This window comes from Phodopus roborovskii, unplaced genomic scaffold (assembly GCF_943737965.1).
Source record: "Phodopus roborovskii unplaced genomic scaffold, PHOROB, whole genome shotgun sequence".
Lineage (NCBI taxonomy): Eukaryota > Metazoa > Chordata > Mammalia > Rodentia > Cricetidae > Phodopus > Phodopus roborovskii.
In genome coordinates, this window is record NW_026126516.1 from 2125329 (window position 1) to 2146894 (window position 21566).

General features: G+C 46.2%; 1 protein-coding gene across 2 annotated transcripts in view; it reads left to right on the forward strand.

The window, feature by feature from the left end:
• The window catches only part of Dglucy (D-glutamate cyclase), a 79926-nt gene that overhangs the window by 46921 nt on the left and 11439 nt on the right, over positions 1-21566 (forward strand). For both annotated transcript variants that reach the window (XM_051196469.1, XM_051196468.1), the window contains exons 7-11: positions 2111-2311; positions 8380-8640; positions 11154-11253; positions 14634-14782; positions 17552-17671. In XM_051196469.1, the coding sequence (XP_051052426.1) occupies positions 2111-2311; positions 8380-8640; positions 11154-11253; positions 14634-14782; positions 17552-17671 (831 nt within the window). The remainder of the gene's footprint in view (positions 1-2110; positions 2312-8379; positions 8641-11153; positions 11254-14633; positions 14783-17551; positions 17672-21566) is intronic.

Below are 21566 nucleotides of genomic sequence, written 5' to 3' on the forward strand. Positions count from 1 at the left end.
TACTCTTCCACCTGCTGAAGGTCAGCCTTCAGCTTGACCTTTGAGATTAGAAGAGCCTTGAAAGCAAAAGGATGCCATCGAGAAACAGTTGAATTTTACAATGAAATCGTTTTTTTATCCGTCCCAGAACCCCTTAATACCAAACTCCAGCTTCTCCCAGAAGAGGGCAGTGTTGACACGTTGCTCATCCTTCTGCACACTTGAACTCATTACTAGAATGTGTGTGGTTCCTAATGCAATGTGTTTGCAAATGGATGTTCTATTTTTAATTTTTTAACTTATTTTATGTGTATGAATGTTTTGCCTGCATGTATGTCTGTGCATCATGTGTGTGCCTGATGCCAACAGAGGCTGGGAGAGGCTATCAGGTCCCCTGGAACTGAAGTTACAAGTAGTTGTGAGCTGCCATGTGGGTGTTGGGGACCAAACCCAAGTCCTCTGCAAGAGCAGCAAATACTTTTAACTGCTGAGCCATCTCTCTGCGCCCATTATATTGTGTTTTTAATATAGAAAGAAAAAGAAAAAAAAACTATTTGTCTTCACTACAGGCATAATTATTCTTCTATTGAATATTTTCAACCAGTAGTTGGATGGATGCTAAGAACAAAGCAATCTCGTCAGCAGTCTCCCCCGCAACACACAAAAGGGCTAGACTAGCGTTGCTGTGAACAGACATAAGAGGGCGCCCCCTGGCTTCCAGTAACAGGAACATGTGCACTGGAAAATTCTGGTCAGGTCAGCTATTCTACTATAGAGTCAAGTGTAGTGCTATTTTATTTTAATAGCATTCCTGAGAGTTCAGTGACAAGACATAGCCCAATCCACGGGATTCTAGTGTTTATTTAAAGGTCCACACACGAGTACCTACTGTATGCCAACAAATCATGCTCACTCCTCAGCATGTAGGTTTTATTAGCATCGGAGTCCCTGCTGCACACACCACACAACTGACGGGAGCAAAGCCTCGTGCTCCATTCTGAGCCCACTGCTCTTGTGTGTACCTGTCTTTCCAGTGATCACTTCTAGGTGCTCTCTCTCTCTCTCTCTCTCTCCCTCTCTCTCTCTCTCTCACACACACACACACACACACACACACACACACACAAAGGTAACCATTCCTCAGAGTCAATAGTTGTACCTTTCATAGGTCACACACATAGGTTTCTATATTAAAAACACAATATGTGTCTATGAGTAGATGCTCCTTTTGAATGTTAGCTGACTCTATTTAATCCAAGCAATGTTACAATTCTGTGAAATCTAATGCATCACTTACTCATTTCCCACTGACATTTGTTTAGCACCTACTACGGGCAAGGCATTTGAAACAATGGTGTCTCATCTTGAGGGGCACACAGCTGGGTGGAGAGAGCACAGTCTAATACAATAGTGATACCAAGGAAGGCAGGTAGAAGTGCCTAGAAGCCGAACACAAGAACAAAGAGATGATTTGATGCCAGTCTCACTAATACAAACCCTCACTGAGGCCGCTCAGCACCCAGCACTTGGCTACTTGTACCTGTACTTCCCCAGCTCAGTACTGACCACAACCAGACAGGGCATGGCCATTATTTTATAATGTAACAGATGCGTGTAGAAAGTGTAGAGTCACCCCTGAAACATGAAGCTTCGCCCCTGCTGCAGCCTCTTCTGAGGATGACACAAGTGTGCTGCTTAGGGCTGTAATCTAGCGGAGTGTTGTTATTGTTGTTTTAAGAAAAATGTAAACACTATGAGAGAGCAGAAACTCCACACACAGAGGGTACCCAATCTAACACCGGTTGCAAGGTAAAGTGAGTGGCCTCATGCACTGAAGGGTTGGCCTGTGCTTTCTGTTATCTGTCAGGTGATGGATGGACAGAATCTCCTAGAGCTCATACTCCAGCTATGGGTGCACCTCGATTTCTCACCCCCACTTTCCAAAAATGTGGGGGCAACTGTTTAAATAGAATGTGGTCTAGCCACAAGCCGGCCCATTCCGACCTTGGTGCCAGCATGTGGCACAGGGAATTCTGTGGACAGACTTGGTGCCGGGTCATCTCATTTTCCCTGGCCACTGTGGATTGGGCTTGGTGGGGTGACGTCACAGCCCTACCTGTGTGTGTTCCAGAGGCTCCCCTGGCTTTCACCAGCACTCCAGGCAGCACCGTGATGATCCCGAAGGACACTGTATCTCCAGCCGGTTGTCTGACTCCTGAGATGGTTCCAGAAATCCATGCCATTTCCAAAGACCCTTTGCATTACAGCATAGTGTCAGCCGCTGCTGTTCAAAAGATCAGAAAGCTGGAGTCCATAATCGCCATAGACCCAGGTAAGAACGAAGTATTTGAGGCTGGGGAGATGGTTCTGTGGGGAAAGTGCCTGATACTCAAGCATGAGGACCTGAGTTCAGAACCCGAGCACCCATGCAAAAATTAGAGCATGGTAGTACATGTCTGTAATCCCAGTTCAGGGCGTGTGTGTGTGTGTGTGTGTGTGTGTGTGTGTGTGTGTGTGTGAGAGAGAGAGAGAGAGAGAGAGACAGAGAGACAGAGAGAGAGAGAGAGAGAGAGAGAGAGAGAGAGAGAGAGAGAGTATGCTGGAGGTTGTAGAAACAGGTAGATTCCTGGAGCTTCTAGCCACCCATCGTAGCCAAATCAATGAGCTCCAGGGTCAGTGAAAGACTCGACTCCTCTCAAAATGAAGGAGTTGAGCGACTGAGCAAGACACTCAATGTTGACCTCTAGCCTCCATATACACACGCACACACATGTTTACATGCACACCTACATATACCACACACACAGTAAATATATAATGAATAAGTAATCAGAACAGTTACACCTACTGTTCTAAGAGGAAAGATATAAACTGTCCAAACTGTCCACAGTGTAATTCCTGAAAATTCTTACACCGGCCAAGACTGACAACCTGAGTTCCACAGAACATTCCACATAATGTCCTCTGACCTCCATATCTATACCATGGCACGTGTGAGCACACAGCACATACACATATACATTTTAAAACTTAATCAGAGATTTTTTTTTTAAAGCTTATACCATGTATGAGTACCAGAAAGACCAGAAGCAAATCCACCAAAACATACACTGAGGGCCATCTTAGTCAAGTTCCATAGCTGTGAAGAGACACAACAACCAAGACAACTCGTATAAAAGGAAACATTTAATTGGGGGCTGGCTTACAGTTGCAAAGGCTTTGTCCATTATCACCATGGCAGCACACACGACAGGCATGGTCCTGGAGAAGTAACTGAGAGGGGCAGGCTGGTGTGGGGGCTTTTGAAACCTCAAAGCCCACCCCCAGTGACACACTTCCTCTGTCAAGGCCACGCCTCCTAATCCTTCTAATCCTTTCAAACAGTTCCACCCCCTGATGACTAAGCATTCAAATATGTGAGCCCACGGGGGGGGGGGGGGGCATTCTTACTCAAACCACCGCAGGGTCTGATGGCAGGGACACTATGGGTGACTGTTTTCTTCGCGGCTGCTGGTTTTCTAAATGCCAACACTAAGCATGTGAGCGAGTTCATTAGCTGGGTGAGCTGCCACCAGAGTCAAATGAACATCATGAGTAAGAAATAACAAGGGCCAGGGGATAACTCGGTGGTGGAGTGAGCCAGGAACACACAGGCCCGACTCCAGTCTCCAGCACCAGGAGAAAGAGGGGTGTTAGAGGCTAGAGAGATAACTCAGGGTTAAGCATATCCACTTATGCAGAGGGCCAGGGTTGGGCTCCCAGCACTCACATGGTGGCTGATCACCATCTGTGACTCCAGTTCATTCCAGAGGGTCCAGCATCTTCTTCTGGTCTCCAACATGCACACGGTACACATACATACATGCAGGCACATAGAAGTAAGTGAATTGTTGAGGGGGAAAAAGTCAGGAATGCGGTTATTCCTAAATAAGCAACTACCACTGTTTTTCAAAAGTTGCCACGGTAACTGTGATGCATGTCTGGAATCCCAGTGCTTGGGAGATGGACACAAGGGGATTGGGAGTTCAAAGTCATCCTCAGCTGTGTAGTGAGTTTGAGGCAGACTGGGCTACAGGAGACTATCTCAAGAAAGCAAACAACAGCAACAAAGTTACAAGTGTATTTATTAATATCCCTAGTTCCCCCTTCTGTGCCAATGCCCTGGGGATAGAGGGACAAACACATGGAAATATGTACATGCACTACCTTCCTTCCTTCCTTCCTTCCTTCTTTACTTCCTTCCTCCTTCCCTCCCTCCTTCCCTCTGTCCCTTCCTTCCTTCCTGTTTTGTTTTTTTAAGACAGGGTTTCTCTGTTTTAACAGCCCTGGCTGTCCTGGAACTCACTTTGTAGACCAGGCTAGTCTTGAACTCACAGAGATCCACCTGCCTCTGCCTCCCAAGTGCTGGAATTACAGGCATGTGCCACTACCCGGTTTAGCCACCAGCTTTCTAAGCATGGGACAAGGCTGGTGGACCTTCCAGGGAGCAGCTGATTCTAATTAGGAGGTCTACGGAGAGCTAGTTGGAAACTTTTCTGGGTTGGTCTGCATCTAGGAGACGAAGTTTGAATTCCAGGTAGCCAGCAGAGGGTGCTGTGTCATCCACTATTGTACAGGTAGTTCAATGGCCCGCCCTCATGAGACAATTGCTGGGTAATCCTGCCTCGGTTTCCTCATCAGTGTAACAAGACTACAGACAATCAATTACACCTCCTTGTTGAGGTTATGCTAAATAGCAAGATAATTAGTTGTGCTATAGTTAGTTACTCCCTATTGAGCATCAGTAAATGCATGTTCCATCTTAGTAAATGTTCTGGTGTCTCTATGAGACAGTTTGTATTAACTTTATTTAGTAAAAGAAGCCAAAGCATATAAGTTAAGGTTAAGAAGGTGGTTACACATGGTTGAACTTTTGCCCACGGGCTGTGTTGATCATGCTTTACACATGCTGTATAAATTAGAATCTGAATTACAAATTGTGTGTCATTTTCTTGCCTGGGTAGGTAAAAAGTCCTCTAGCATCCCTTAGAATGTCCCATTCCTCCTGTACCTTCTCATGAGAGGTGTCCTAAGAACTGGAAGTAGCCATACCTCAAATACCTGGGACTAACATGGCCTCTCCTAGAAGTCTGATTCCCTCCCAGCCAGCCTTCTCCAAGCTGGCGCCCCTGCTTAACACGGCGTCACAAGGAAAGATGAATTATTAACTCTGAAATCAGCTCTGAGTTTAAAAGGAGTTGATGGTAGATTTGCTGTCACCTCCATTCAGCCATTGCCTCATAAGGGTGGGCAGAAAGGTCAGACATGATCCCTCCCGCAGGCGCTCCTGCAGACTGGGGTGGAGCTTGAAGCATGAGTCTCGGGGGAGGCAGATTTATGACTGTCTGATGTGCCGATTTCATCTATGAAAAGCCATCTTTAATCTGCAAGAACAATAGATGACTTCGATTCCCACTCAAATAGGCAAATGTAAGATTAATGAGGATGTACTGTGCACTGGCCATTACTCACTGGGCTTATTAATAGATCCACTCAGTCATTTTTAAGAGGACATTGACTCGCATTTGAGGTGTCTGGAGTATGTGGAGGAAGCGAGATTTACAGTAATGGTTTTTGCACTGGTAATAAAACTATCGGATGTACACACAGCATTCTGTTGCCCAGACTCTCTCTCTCTCTTCAGTGCTCATCACACTCCAAGAAACACATTACATCCAGTTTTGTTTTACAAAATGCTGTTATTCTTCCCCATCAGTACTTCATAGTCACTGTAGGAACATCGGAAAATACAGGAAAATAGCCTGGATGGCCGTGCACACCTCTGATCCCTGTATTTAGGAGCCTGAGGCAGGAGGATTGTTAATTCAAGACCAGGGCTTGATCCAGTCTCAAAAATGAACCTAATTAATAAAATTTAGTTTTAGAATGAAATTGTATAAAAGTGAAGAATCAATAACAATTACCAGACTCCTGGGGCCTGAGGAGATGGCTCAGTTGGTTATATGTGTGCCGTGTCAGCAGGGGAGGGGCTGGGCTTAGTCCCAAACACACATGTAAGAAGCAGGGACAGCAGCGTGTACCTGGGATCCCAAAACTAAGTGGGCAGATAGGTAGATCTTGAGACTCAGTGGTCAGTCAGCCTAGCCAAACCAGTGCCTCGCCGGGTTCAGTGAGAGACCCTGCCTCCGCCTCCAAAAGAAAGAGAGAGGGAGAGAAATAAACTGGACTAAGCAAAGAAGACACATGACATCAATCTCAGACCTCCATATGCATATGAACACAAACACACATGAACGAGAACACATACAAACACACACACACACACCTATCCACACTTCAAAATATTAGAATCCATCCAACCAATAAATTATTAATAGGCCTGTGTTTGCCATTAAAGTCCTTTTCTTTGGCCTCAAATATTTGTAAACAGGAATATATTTACTGGAACCCACCATGATACTATCTTAGGACTTTTTTAATGAGCTGTAATGACTTTCCATATTACGAAATGATCTCTACAACATTTACATACTGTCTCTGAGACAGAGTCTCCCTTTATAGCCCAGGCTACCTTTTGAACTCTCTGCAATCCACCTGCCTCAGTCTCCCAGGAGGACAGCCACCACACCCAGTTCACGACATCCTTTTTAATGTTTGCATAAAATGTCATTGTGTGAGGGTGCCACCATTTACCCTAATAATCCAGTATTGGGTACCACAGTCTACACACTCCTCTCACTAAACTTTACACATACCGGGGCTACTTTGTTAGAGATGCCAAAGGCCAGCTGAAAGAATTATAAAAAGTCTAAGAAAGGCCGTCCAGTGGTGGCGCACGCCTTTAATCCCAGCACTCGGGAGGCAGAGGCAGGCGGATCTCTGTGAGTTCGAGATCAGCCTGGTCTACAAGAGCTAGTTTTAGGACGGCCTCCAAAATCACAGAGAAACCCTGTCTTGACAAAACGAAAATAAATAAATAAATAAATAAATAAATAAATAAATAAATACATTTTTAAAAAGTCTAAAAGAAGATCACCTTTCAGATCTCAACTTCCAGGTCCGTCTCCAAAAACTAGTAGTTGAGAGTTTCTGTCCCCACAGACTCTGGCCATCTCATTACCTGCATCATTTTTCCTATAGGAAAACCCAGATATAGGGCCAAGGACACAAAGCTATCATATGCCAGGACTGGGGAATGTTCCTCAGTCTGGAGTGCTGCCTCCATAGTGGGGATCCCAAACCCAGCATCCTTAATGCTCTCTGTGAACCTCAGTGCAAGTCAATGTCCCTCTACTTCCCTTTGGTCTGCTCGGAGGCAGCTCAGCCGGGGCGGATGTTCTGAGTCATACTCTGCCTCCATATGGCACTCGTAAAGAAGAGATGGAGGGTAGACAGAGGCATGACAGAATGGACATGAGTCAGGAAGTGCTGTTGCTCAACCTGGCCCAGCTGGACAACCTTAGTATGGCTGTCTGTCCCCACCCCCGTCTGTGTCCCCTGGACTAACTGGGTTCCTCTACAGAGGCAATGAGTGGCCCCCTATTTGCTCAACTCCTCCACTAGAAGACAGTCTGTATCTGTCTCTATCATGGGAGGCACAGTCCAGAGAGAACGATGAAGTCGACCCCCTCCCTCATGGGCAAACTTCCCCCAAATGGGACAGAAGCCAGTGAGCAAATGGGCAGCAGCTCTGGCAGGGCGGGCAGTTCTATGGTACATCCTCCATGGCCTCCTAGGGCTCTCAAGCAAGACAGAGATCCACTTGCCTTAGGGGTTAACTCGCTCACTCTCGTGCTTTTCTGGGTGTCGTTGTCTTCTGTGTTTCCTGGCACTACAATCTCCTAGAATAATTGCACCCCAGCTCCTGTCTTGGGCTTGAGGAAGACTTCCCAGTGAATGTGTTCCATTCCCTTTCCTCTTGATATATTCTATTTGTTAGGTTTTGCTAAGTCATTCCAGCAGACGAGCCTGCACATGCGTCGCCACCTCCCTGTAACAGCACACAGCAGGTCTTCAGAAAGTTCTGTGTCAGCAGGGAGGGACTCTGCTCTAGCCAGCTGCTTGGGATCCCAGCAGCTCTGCCATCATAGCACACTATAGCTGTCAACATTTCAGACAAGAAGAGGGTAGGTGTCCTTGGAGAAACACATGGGAAGTACAGGGCCAGGCTCGGTGAGGCCACCCATCACCTCATGCTCTGTGGGACTGAGCCAGTCTGGTGGCCACTCTAGCTAAGGGAGAGGTGTGAGACAGAAAGACAGAGATGGGATGCATCCCTATAAACCGTTCAGTCTGCCACATCCCTCCAAATGACTTCCGGACCTCAAACAGCCCAGGCTATCAGTGTTCCTACCTTAAACACAATCATCTAGATATTTTGCTTTATTTTTGTGATTTCAGGTAACCGGGGGATTGGGCACCTGCTACGTAAAGATGAGCTTCTGCGAGCTGCTCTGTCGCTGTCTCATGCCCACTCAGTACTAGTCACCACTGGATTCCCTACACATTTCAATCACGAGCCCCCAGAGGAGACAGATGGCCCACCGGGAGCAATTGCTTTAGCTGCCTTCCTGCAGGCTCTGGGGAAGGAGACCTCCATGGTGGTAGATCAGAGAGCCTTGAACTTGCACACAAAGCTTATTGAAGATGCTGTTAAGCAAGGTGAGTTTGGCATGGGCTTAAGCCATTTCCCCAAGCAGGTCTTTCCTGGCAGAGGCCTGAGGAAACCAGTGTTTGGACCTTCAGTCATATACCAGCCCTACAACGTGTCCTTGTAACAGGGTGTTTTATCTCCAAGCTCATAACAATTTTGTTACCACAAAGGGGTCTCGTTTTATAGAGAACGATACTGAGATTCCTGGAAGTCCAAGTGATCAAATCAATCACTGTTGTCCACACAGGGACCAGTTCCTATACCAGCCTCCCCCGCCAAGACAGCCTCAGCCTAGTAGGGACAGGATCTAAGTCCTTTGCCTCCTTGGAGATACACATATCTTAGTGAACGTGACATGCCAATCTCTCTCTCTCTCTCTCTCTCTCTCTCTCTCTCTCTCTCTCTCTCTCTCTCTCTTGGGTTTCTCTGTATAACAGCCCTAGCTATCTTGGAACTAGCTCTATAGACCAGGCTGGCCTTGAACTCACAGAGACCCACCTGCCTCTGCCTCCCAAGTGCTGGGATTAAAGGCGTGTGCCACCACAATTTTTTTTTTAAGCAGTGATCCTGAAAGTGCACATCTCCCTCCTCACATGCGGTCGTCTCTCCCCTCAGCTTCTTGGCACCATCTCCCACGAAACCTCCTGCACCCCATTCTCAGGCCTCAGAGCAACCAGAATGTTGTAAGAGTAGAGGGCAGGGTCTGTGAAGATGGAAGCTGAAGATCACTTACGAGGTGAATTCTACAGTGGAAGCTCTCAGGGAGACCACTGTGGGGACAAGTGGGGACAAAGGAGCCCGGATTACACCCTGTGGCCTCTCATCCAGAGGACGAGAGAAAAGGAATACTGTAGTCGGATCAGCAAGTGAGAACAGGAAACCAAGGGACAGGTGACCGTGTCAGCTCTGCTCCAGGGCCAACAGCGGGTGCTACCTGGCACCGTGCTGTGGCTATGTTTAGCATTTATTCTCCAGAGAGAGAGAGAGAGAGAGAGAGAGAGAGAGAGGGCTGTGCCCTGTTCCCCTCCTTGGAGCTCAGCTGGGTCACTCTCAGGGACTCGGAGCTGTCTGAGTTGCACAATGGCAACCGTTGCTTTAATGGATTCTGCAGAACTTTTGTTACGTGTGGACGAAGCAAGTGACACAACAGATCTGTTTGTGAGAAGTATTTCAGTACTTTTGCTGGGGCCTAGGAAATAACAGAGAAGGGGGAAGGGGTGGTATAGTCCCTTTTCCCCTCTCATGCCCAAGCCCAGCAAGGATTGCACTCTGTAGCTCAGAGAAGGAAGCATGTCTCCTGACCTATATTGACAGAGGTCTTGTGTGTTCTTTCTCAGACACGTGGCTTAGTTGCCTGCCTGGCCTCCCTGGTACCTACTCCCTTCACTAGAATCTGATGCCAGGGTGGCCAGGGAAGTGAGGCGTGCCTTTACTCGGCACCAACTTTGCACCAGATCCCAGCCAGGTCGTTGATTGACAGGTATCATGGCCACCATCGTGCCATCCCAGCCATGCGAATAGGTGGGCATTCCCTTACAGAGGGGCTCGTGTGCCCAAGCCAAAGTCACACTGTCCAGGGTGCTCTGTCAGCCATCTTTCCTTCTGCTTGAAGATTTGCCCTGGGACCATGAATGATCCAGGATTCTTCCCCAAACTGCTGAGAGGTAAATTAATGAAAACCAATTGAATTTCAACTTGGGGAGACAGGTTTGTATTTTCCACATAATCTACAATAATGTGTATTATTTGTATAATCACAAAATGTTAATTTAAGAATCAATGTCACTTTGTAAGCCACTGCCATACAAGCACCCAATCCAAATCTCTGGGACTCTGCTGCAGTTGTCATTGGTCCCCTCTGCAGGGAAATGGTAAGATCTGGGGGTAGAAATTTAATGGCTCGTTTTAATGTCATCTTGCCACAACCTAGAGTCACTTGACAAAGAGTCTCGATTGAGGGACTGTCTAGATCAAGTTGGCCTGTAGACTAGCATTGTCAGCTGAACTAACCCCTTCTTCACTTAAACTGCCTTTGGCCGGGGTGTTTTATCACAGTAACAGAAGTTAAATTAAGACAGAACTGGAGTTGTGATGCCAACATGTATACTATATCTGACCCTGATCAACATACTTGATGTCTCTGGGCAACAGTTTCCCTTTTCTATAAAATGGAAATAATAATCACTTTATGGAATCCAATTATGGAAATTAAATGAGAGCATGCATGTAAAGAGCCTGACACACTGTCCTGTGGGCATCTAAATGAGTACACGGCACTCTCGCTGGCAGTGTTGACACGGTATTATGGGGCATCTTACACATTGCACATCCCCAGGTCTATACTGGTCCAGTTCAACTGTCCATGTCCTGCCAACTCTGGAGTTTAGTCAGGAGTGAAAGTAAACCTACCATCCTCTGGATTCTAACAAGGAAGGATACCACTCAGTATTGGTTATATTACTGTCCAAAGATGCTTCTCACACATGTCCTGATGAGGCTGCCCTTCGTCTTTATTCTCAAGGTGTTCTGGAGACACCAATCCCCACATTAACTTACCAAGGTGGGTCAGTGGAAGATGCTCGGGCATTTTTGTGCAAAGATGGGGACCCCAAGTCTCCTAGGTATGTATATGGTACCCCGGATGGAGTGCATGGGAGTGGGGAAAACCACTTCCTTGTCACCTTGCTAATAATGTTCCTGCACAACTCATCCTATGGGAGAAAAGAAATCCACCAGCCCAGGAAGCCAGAGTTCTGATGGGCTACATTAGCCATGAGGTTAGGGCTCCATAGAACATGTCTGGAAGTAGATCGCTGCCAGTGGAGAGGGATGACACTCATATCTGACAAAGTAAGAATGTTTGCCGTCCCTCAACAATGGGATCAACTGGGAGCAGCCAACACTTTTAGGAAACAAAATAGAAACAGCATTGTAGAGTGATGGGAACTGCTCTCTTGAAACACTTCCTCCCCTCCCTTTCCTCTCCTTCCTCCTCCCGCCTGTGTGTGTGTGTGTGTGTGTGTGTTACCTTGTATTGTGGTCAAATATTTTGAAACCCCCTTTTTGTAGTATGTTTCAGATTTTAAAACTTATACCGTGTTTTGCACACTTTTAAAACAACCCACAATAACATATTTTATATTGTAAACCAGTACATGCATGTAACTGAGATAGACATTAAAAAAATACCAACTCTCAATATTACAGGACTCAGATGGGCTGGCTCTGTGTGCTTTGGTGCTTTCTCTTTCAGTTTGTTCTACTACTACTACTACTACTACACACACACACACACACCACCACCACCACCACCACCACCTATTCGAAATAGTGCTGCTCAGAACAAGGGCAGCCACACATCCATATTTTTAGTTCTTTCCAACATGTACCAAAAAGCTGAATTTCTGGATCATATGAGAAGTCTGTTTTTAACATTTTGAAGACTGGCCATACTATACCATCATGGAGTTGAGATTTTGAAGAAATCCACCGTGGGTGCTTTTAGAGATGTGGAAGTGCCAGTTCCAATCACTTTGGATTATCCAAACCACCTTCCTGCTAACAGGACTGGAGAGATGGCTCTGCAGTTAGAGCATGTGCTGCTCTTGCACAGGACTGGGGTTCAGCTCCCAGCACCCACACTGGGTAGCTCACGACCATCTGTAAATCAAGTCCCAAGGGATCTGACACCCTCTCCTGGCCTCCACAGGGACTGCACACACATGGTTCATACACAGACAAGCACACATGCACACATAAATAAAATAAGACTAAAACATTCCTGCTAATAAAAATACCAACAGCAAGCCCAGCTGATGCTTACTGAGCTCTGAGTAGCTACAGGTTCCATGACAGGCACCTTCTTTAACCCCATCAATACTGTAGATGCAACTGCAGATGCATGATGTCCTGTATATGTGTGATATCCTGCAGATGTGTGATGTCCTACAGATGTGTGATATCCTGCATATGTGTGATATCCTGCAGGTGCATGATGTCTCACAGAGGGAAAAGGTGATCTGTGGTTAGAAAGACCAAACAACTCACCCAAGGCCAGTGACAGGAAGACCCAGGGTGTGACCTATGTAAAAGGACTCCGCAACCCTGACCACCATGCCATCTGTGCCCTTATAATCTATCTTTGTCTCCTAAGGAGTTCATGTTATATTCCATTCATTTTTCCCCTTTAAAAGTTCATTCCTCGTTGCTTTATGTCTGTGATGTGACTGAGAAGTTAAAAGGGAGTGAAATGAAATGGGTCTGTAGCAGCCAACAGTCATTTCCTCTTTGACTGGACACTGTGCTGGATAATGGTGCACTGGGCAGGATGTTAGTGTCTCGCAGGCATCCAGTCACCCTGACCATCAGCCTCCTGGCCTTTCAGCTTCTGACTACTAACGTGAAGTAGCTCTAAGTGGCTGTCTGTTGCAAGGGTTGTTGGGATAGGATAGAAAGATGGAGAAGTGGGGTGAGGGGTTGCCACACGCCTTTACTCCCAGCACTTGGGACGCAGATCTCTGTGAGTTGGAGTCCAGCCTGGTCTACAGAGCCAATTCCAGGACTGCCAGAGTTACACAGAGAAGCCCTGTCTCAACCCCACCCCCAAAAAGGAGAAAAATGAAGGGTGTGTGGGAAAGAAAAGCAGCCCTCATTCTTGAGTTTTTCAGAGAGAAACTGAGAACATCTGACAAAGCCCAAATTGCTCACGCATGGGGCAGGAGAGTGGCTCAGTGGTTAAGAGTATTTGGCTCCCAGCACTCAGATGAGGCAGTTCACAACTACCTGCAACTCCATATCCGGGGGACCTGGCGCCCTCTTCTGGACTCTGTGGGCACTTGCACTCACACATGTATCTTGCACATACACACACATAAAGGCAGACACTGATAATAATAAAAAAGTCCATTTTAATAGTGCAGGGGCCTGCAAGATGGCTCAGCAGGCTTGCCACCACGCCTGGTGACCTGAGTTTGATCCCTGTAATCCACATAAGGAGAAAGGGAGTTGTGTTCCAACCCCCACATCCTTGGCTGTGGCACATGTGGCTCCACACTTCACCCATATACAATAATGGTAGTAATCAATTTAAAAAGCAACGATGAAGGTACAAAGCCATCCTTGGCTGCACAGCAAGTCAGAGGCCAGCCTAGGTGACGTGAAGCCTTGTCTCGGGGAAGAAAAGCAAAAGCAAAACAAACATAAGGCTGTGCTTACCCTGGGCTAAGATGTCTGTGGACTGGAGTTTATGTTAGCAATCCTCCCCTGCCTCACTGCCACGCCCCAGTTCATCCAAGCAGTGTATCTAATGAAACTGTCTTACAGTTTTAACTTACCAAAGGGATTTAAAAAAAATAAGTAAACCCACTCACATCTTTTACTTAACAAACTTTGCTTGATCTCTAAAGCCTTGCTGTAAATTATACACTTTGAGCTCTATAATTGGTCACAAAATCATATATATCGCCACTAAAAACACATGAGTATTACTTTCCCTCTTGAGAAACCTACATCCATGCCTGGGGTGTGTACTGTCCGTGTGTGTGTGTGTGTGTGTGTGTGTGTGTGTGTGTGTGTGTGTAGAGAAAGACTAAATGCTCCTACCTAAATCTGAATCTGAAGTGTGCACCATCTCCTATCCCTGCATAGACTTGCTAACTTGGCTTCACTCTGACTTGTTTTGAAACACTTTTTGTGATGTAGTCAGTATAGTGAAGGGCAGCTTTGCCTGCACGGAGGTCCCGGGAACTCCTAGAATTTCAGGCAGCCGTGCTGGGCTGTATTTCCCCACCACCAGCAATGTGGGTGAGCTAGTTGCCCTGTGGTAGGCCCTGTGGTAGGCCCTGTGGTAGCCCCTGTACAAGGCAGGCCTGGGTCAGGCCCCTAGCATTAAATGAGTCAAGTTAAGAAACCCAGGGTCGTTCACACAGGCACACAGGTTAGAGCCAGCAAGGCTGCCATTTTCTCCATGAACACTTACCACTTCCCACTTGCCACCCGGCAGATTCGACCATCTAGTGGCCATAGAGCGTGCAGGAAGGGCTGCCGATGGCAATTACTACAACGCAAGGAAGATGAGCATCAAGCACTTAGTTGACCCCATTGACGACATTTTCCTTGCTGCACAGAAGATTCCTGGAATCTCATCGACTGGTGAGTGGGGGGGCACTAAGAATTCAAGGTGAACACGTTGGTGCTAAGAGTCTTTTATTATCAGCTGAGCACAGGCCTGGAAAAGGTTTTATGCTCACTATTGCTTTCCACTCACCTCCCCCCATTGGCCTTTGTTTATTTCAGCCAGTCTAGACACTAATGACACCATTATTAAGAAATGTAACATTCCCTTAGGAGAAAGGGAAGTAACACACGTAGGACATACTCGATTTGCCCAATTCAGAAGTAATTATACTCATCATGAAATATTAACAATAATGAAATCGAAGCAGGGTGTATCATTTTGACCACAGAGGTTGCACTTTGTCATGTGTCATCTGAAGAAACAACTTTTTAAGTGAATTAAATGTAAGACAAGTGAACTATTATTGTTAATATCATACTGCAATAATTTGGTTTGGTACTGAACGTTATACTTTACCAAGAACTTTCACAACTGTTATGTTTTCTTTCCTGCTCAAAACCTCTATGTGGTAGGAAGCAAATGAGAAAACCAGGTTGAAATTGCCTAGCTAATTAGCATTGCAAGCAGGATTTTGAGAAAGTACAGTCCCAGTCCCAACAGTTAAAGAATCACCTTGCTGTTATGACTGAGTCAGTCCCCCAAGGACCCCAGCTCTCCCTCCTCCCTCTGGAGATGGGGGCAGGCCCGAGGTAATTAAAGCCAGCCTGTGCTTCTGCGTCTGTTACTCTGTTACTCTTCAAGCCTCTGAGTGTTTCCCAGATCCATTAGTGCCTTCTGACTTCTGAGGTTTTGAGGAGTGAATGAAAATCTTCTGGGTTGTCTAGAAAGTTTCTGTAAATCCCCAGATTTTCCCAGAAAAGGCTGTGGGTGGAGCACACGCAATGTGGTCAGCTTGGTTGGTTTCTCACTTCCTGTCACTGTGGGCTGGGCAGGTAAAGGACCCACCACCTGCAGGGAGGCATCCTTGCCAGCACAAGAAGTGTCCAAAGGAGTAATTAGCAGGCAGAGCCTGGGAAACTGCCAGAGCATCCCCTCCCCCACCACATGCCCTGGCCCTCTCTTCCAGGCGGTTGTTTTTGTCATCCAATCAGGCTGCCACTAATGTAGAAACTGTTCTGAGGAAAATGGTCAGGGTACAAACAGAAGCAATCCTCAGGGTGTGTTATAGTGGGAGATGTTCTGTCACTCACTGGTCTTTCGGCTCCGTCTGGTCTCCAATGCTTGAGGTGGCTTAATTCCCTCTTTCCATCAACTCAGGATGAATGCTAGCCTCTAGCACAATGGTTCTCAACTCTTCTAATGCTGAGACCCTTTCATATAGTTCCTCATATCGTGGTGATCCCCCCCATAAAATTATTCTGTTGCTACCTCATAACGGTAATTTGCTACTGTTATGACTCATAATGTAAATATCTGATATGCAGGACAACTGAGATGCGACTCCTGTGAAAGGTCATATGACCCCAAAGGGGTCGAGATCCACAGGTTGAGAACCACTGCTCTAGTAGAATTCTTCTATGTATCATTATAAGCCCTTGTGGAAGAAACTCAAATACAGTGATACCTAGTCCTGTATGATAGGATTCAGGCATTACACTGGCCTGCCCCTGTCACCTGGCAGAATGCACTCAGGCAGTGCCCTGGTCAGCACAGGGTTCCATGACTACTAGTCTGCAGGCAGGTGCAAAGGGTCCTTTTAAAAGAAAGATCTCCGCCCACTTACGCTCTCTTTTTGCTCTCTCTTTCCTGCTGTCCCCCTGGGGCAGACAGGACTTTCCCTGTCTCTCTCTTCTTCTGTTCTGTCCTTTCTGTCTCTATGTCTCTTTACCTTTTTTCTTACCTCCTCCTCAACAAAACTTTCAGTATGATTCAGTCTACAGGTCTGTTTCCCCATCTGCCCAATGTCTATCGCCTGCCCTGGGATCCCCGTAGTCCCAGCGCCGGATTGGGGACCCACATCCGGAGTACCAACCCATTATTCATTATTCCTGTAGTCCATGGAGGTCCAGTATTCCGTCCTTTGGGTCCTGGGACACAACCCTGCTTAAAAAGTCATTAAAACCATCCTCACTGTGTTGTACAGAATGGTTCCCAACTCCAGAGCTAGAGCAGTTCTCACACCTAGCTCTCCAGAGCAGTTGTGACTGAATCTCTTGGCAGATAAAACCATTCCCAGCTCGCCTGACATCTCATCTGCAGTCATGTTCACTCCTGTGAGGCTATTTCACAGCTACCACTTCTGTTTAGATTAAAATGAATCACACGCATGCTTCTCACATTCCGTAGGCAGAAACCTGTGGGTTGCGACCCCTTTTGGGGTTAAATGACCTTTTCACAAGGGTTGCCTAAGGCCATCAGAAAACAGATATTTACATTACAATTCATAACAGTAGCAAAATCACAGTTGTAAAGTAGCAACAAAGTAAAGGGTCACAGCATTAGGAAGGTTGAGAACCATTGGTCTAGAGTAAAACACAGTTTACCTCTGCCAGTGGGGTGTTGGCCAGTCACTGTGTGGGAGCTACCCAATGTCACTGTACCCTTGCTTCTAGCATGCCTGGTGACATGTCAGAACACAAGGCACCCCACCCGTGGCTGGATGTGAGGACCTGATAGAAGACAGGATCCCACTCCAGTGAGCTCCAAAATCAGATCCATTCCCAACTATAGAGGTTTCTAGAAGACCTGAAGAAGAATCAAGTCTGGTTGTCAGGAATACCTTCAGGGGCTGTCTTTCCCTCCTCACTTTGCCCCACCCTCTATTCCGTCTCTCTTCTCCTCAGGAGTGGGTGATGGAGGAAACGAGCTAGGGATGGGCAAGGTCAAGGAGACCGTGAAGAGGTACATAAGAAATGGAGATGTTATCGCCTGTGACGTGGAAGCTGACTTTGCTGTCATTGCTGGTGAGTACCTGTGTGCCTGCTAAGAAGAGCCTGGCTGCCCAGGGAAAGTGGCCCGGCTGGAGGCCTGACCAGGGGTGTTAGAATTTCTGATCACCGTGACAAATACCTGAAGGCAACAATTTCAAAGGAGGCAGGATTTTTTGGGTTCATGATCTCAAAGGGCTCAGAATACAGCTGCTGGCTTTGTTCCTGGGCCTGTAGCCAGGCCGACTGTCATGGTCAAAGGGCTGCCTGAGCCATAGTGACCAGGAAATGGAGCAAGGGACCTCGTGTTTGCCTGGCAAGCTACTTATGCTTTTGTCCTACCTGGGTTTGTGTCCCTGTTGGACCATTCTGCTCACACTCAGGTAGGGTCTTCCTCACTCACTTGCTGTCTAACATGTCAATCTTTTCTGGAAACGCCCTTGTAGACACCCCCTATGCTTTACTACTCTCCCAGGCACCTGTCAATCCACTCAAATCGACAATCAAGATAACCATCACACCAGGGCAGAAGCTTTTTTCCTTCTCTCCAAGGGGCACCGGGGAAGGGCAGGACCTTGAGTGGGAATTCAGCCATTCAGTTAGCATTTCCAGTGTGCCGGGCATTGTTCTGGGTTCTGGGCAACAACAGAGAGGATGTGTGGTGAAGGCCTTCCTGTCCAGAGTTGAGCGACAGCACCAGGTGATACAATGATGAAGGTGTGAGGGCAGGTGACAGACAGAGAGAGTGACTGACAGGAGGGCCGTTTTTACCAGTGGTCAGTGAGAGCCTATGACAGTGACGGAGAAGGGTTTCTCACAGCTCCTTTTACCAACTTCCGCCTCAGGCTTCCTGTCCTTCCTGTTTCTGCCTTCCTCGTGGGACCTCAGGACTCGCCTTTCTTGTATGTCCCGGTGCTTCAAAAACTGGCTTTCCCTTAGCCTCCCCAGAAGTTTCTGAAAACATTAACACCTGAAAAAAGGCTCTCTCCCCATTTATGGTCAGAATCGGCCTAGAAAGGAGCGAACACTCTCCAGGATAGGAAACCTGCTGGTGAGTTGCTGGAGGCTCACCAGACAAACCTGAGTTCAACCCCAGGGAGCCCGGTGTGCGCCTCTAATCCCAGCACTTGGGCAGAGGTAGTCAGGTCTCTGCATTTGAAACCAGTCTATACATTGAGTTCCAGGGTTCTAAGCCAGTCAAGGCTACATAGGAAGACCTTGTCTCAAAAACAAAACAAAACAAAACAAAACAAAAAAAAAACAAAAACAAAAAAACAAAACAAAAAAAAAAAACCCCCAAAACCCTAAACAAATGAAACAATGCCAAGGGATCATGGGGGACTTACTTCTGGGCACCCCTGGGGGAATCACCTTGATTTTGGGGATTCTCCATAGTGAATATCAGGGGAAAATCTCTTCTGCTTGTGATAGACCTAGGAAAAAGGAACTCTCCAAAAATATGCCACATCTTTCTCTGTTCTAAATAAGACCTGGCCTTAAAAGAAAGCACAGCCTGCTGTAGCGTGAGCAAAGCCATACTTGCCTGGGAGGAGGGGAATACCTGGGCTCAGCCCACTGCCACTTTACAGGGAGGGAAAGGAGCTGCCCAGCTCTAGTTCTATGGAGTAAAAGGAAAGAGAAAAAGAAACTAAATGTCACACTAGCCAACAGAAAGCAGACTTCAGAACAAAGGAAGTGACCAGGAATAAAAAAACACATTCATAATACACAAGGAAGAGATAACAATCCTTTGTGTATCTAATACCAGAGTGACTATATATACACACACCAGGGAGGAAAAGAACTTCAGAGGAAAAAACAGGTGATGATTCAACGCCTCTAGCTATTTTACCATCCCTGAATCAAAAGTGGACAGATATGGCTGGCATAAATCTGCAAGGACACAGCTAACCCAACAATGCTGTCAATCAACCAGATTTAGTTGGCTTCTGTATTAGTTACTTTGCTATTGCTGTGATAAAACACCGTGACCAAAGCAATGTGTAGAGAAGAAACTGTTTATTTTGGCTTAGGGTTCCAGAGGGTTCGAGTTCGTTTGACAGGGAGAGTGACAGCAAGCAGCTTGGCAGCAGGAACAGAAAACCCAGAGCTCACATCTCGAACCACAAGCACAGAGCAGAGAGGGCAAACTCTAAGTAGGCTAGGCTCTTCACTCTCGAAGCCCACCCCCAGTGATGTGCTTCCTCCAACAAGGTCACACCTCCTATACTTCCCTCAAACCGCACCAACTGAGACCAAGTAGTCACGTGCTCATGACCATGGCGGACATCTCATTCAAACCACCGAAGAATGCATACATTAAAAAATAAGACATAACGGACTTCACTTATCTTAGCTTCTACCTTAAGGAAGGAAACTATAGTCCAATATTTTTCATGACCATGACTATAAGAACAGGGCTGGTGGAGGTAGCTTGATGAGTTATAGCATTTGACACTAAGTCTGATGGCCTGAGTGTGATCCCGGGTATCCATATGTGAACACATACACTAGTAAACAAATATATACTCCATGCATGCACACATACACAAATAAATGTAATTTTTTAAAATGTCAAAAAGCACTCAGCAAAATATTAACAACAGACCCCAACGATATATGAAAGAGACATATCACTAACAAACTAGGATTTATTTCAAATAAAAAGGATGATCCAACAATCAAAAATTCATTCATATAATCTTAGATATTAACAAACTAAAGAATTACATGATAAGGCAATAAATACAGAAAAAATATTTTTAATCCAGCTGGGAGTGCTATGGCAAGGCTGCCCTTTGTCACCAGATTTTCAGCATCCTCCTAGAAATCTTAGTGCAATAAGACAAAGAGAAGAAGAACTAAAAAGCATGTGGATTGAGAAGAAAGAAACTAATTATCTTTGTAGATGACATGTCCATCCATATGGAAAATCGACAAGAATAAACAAAAACTCCTGGAAGGAATAAATTACAGCAGTCTTTCAGGATGCAACACCACTTTCCAATAGGACAACAGTTTGCAAGAGGAATTTGAAAATGAACACATGTTGCCATTTATTTTAGCACTTCCCAAAGTGCACTACTTAAATATAAAGCTAGCGACATGTAACTACTATTTACACAAGGAAAAGTATAAAACTTTGATGGAGAGTAGCAAGTAACTAAATTAGTCACAGAGATATTCCATATTCATGGATTCGAAGACTCAACAGTGTCAGGATGTTAGTTCTACCAACTTGATCAAAAATAGAACTCAAAATAAGTGAACATTCCTGGAAGTTATTTCATGGATACCGTATTAGTTGCTTTTTTTTTCACTGCTATGACACAATACCTAACAAAAGGAATTTAAGTGGGGGAGGGTTCATTTTGGCTCACAGCGTGAGGAGATAATGGCCATCATGGTGCAGAAGGCCCGGCAGGAGCATGAGGCCATGGGCCACACTTTATCTGCAGTCAGGAGGTAGGAGGGGGTGAATGCTAATTGTCCCTTTTCCCTCCATTCATTTATGTATGTGCTACACATCCTCTGATCTCCACCTGCAAACCACAAAGGACACAAGGAACCTTAAAAGCAGATTACTAAAGGAGCAAGCCAGTTTGAAAGGCTATGTGATCTGCACCCAGCCATATGATGTTCGGGAAAATGTAAAATTATGTATACAGTGAAAGATCAGTGGTTGCCAGGGAGCAGGAGATCAAAGTTAACAATATGTTCATCTCACACGGGGCCTTCAGCACGTGAACTTGAGTTAGCTGCCTTTCATGGTCCCCTCTGGTCTCTCCCACCCCCCCCACCATGTACCCCATGATCCAGGTATGATGGCCATGGTCACTGCTTAAATATAGCATGGGTTTTACATTTTCTTAATTGAAAATATGACATCATAGTAAGACCAAAGGCATTCTTAAAAAGCAGGTAGTGTCGG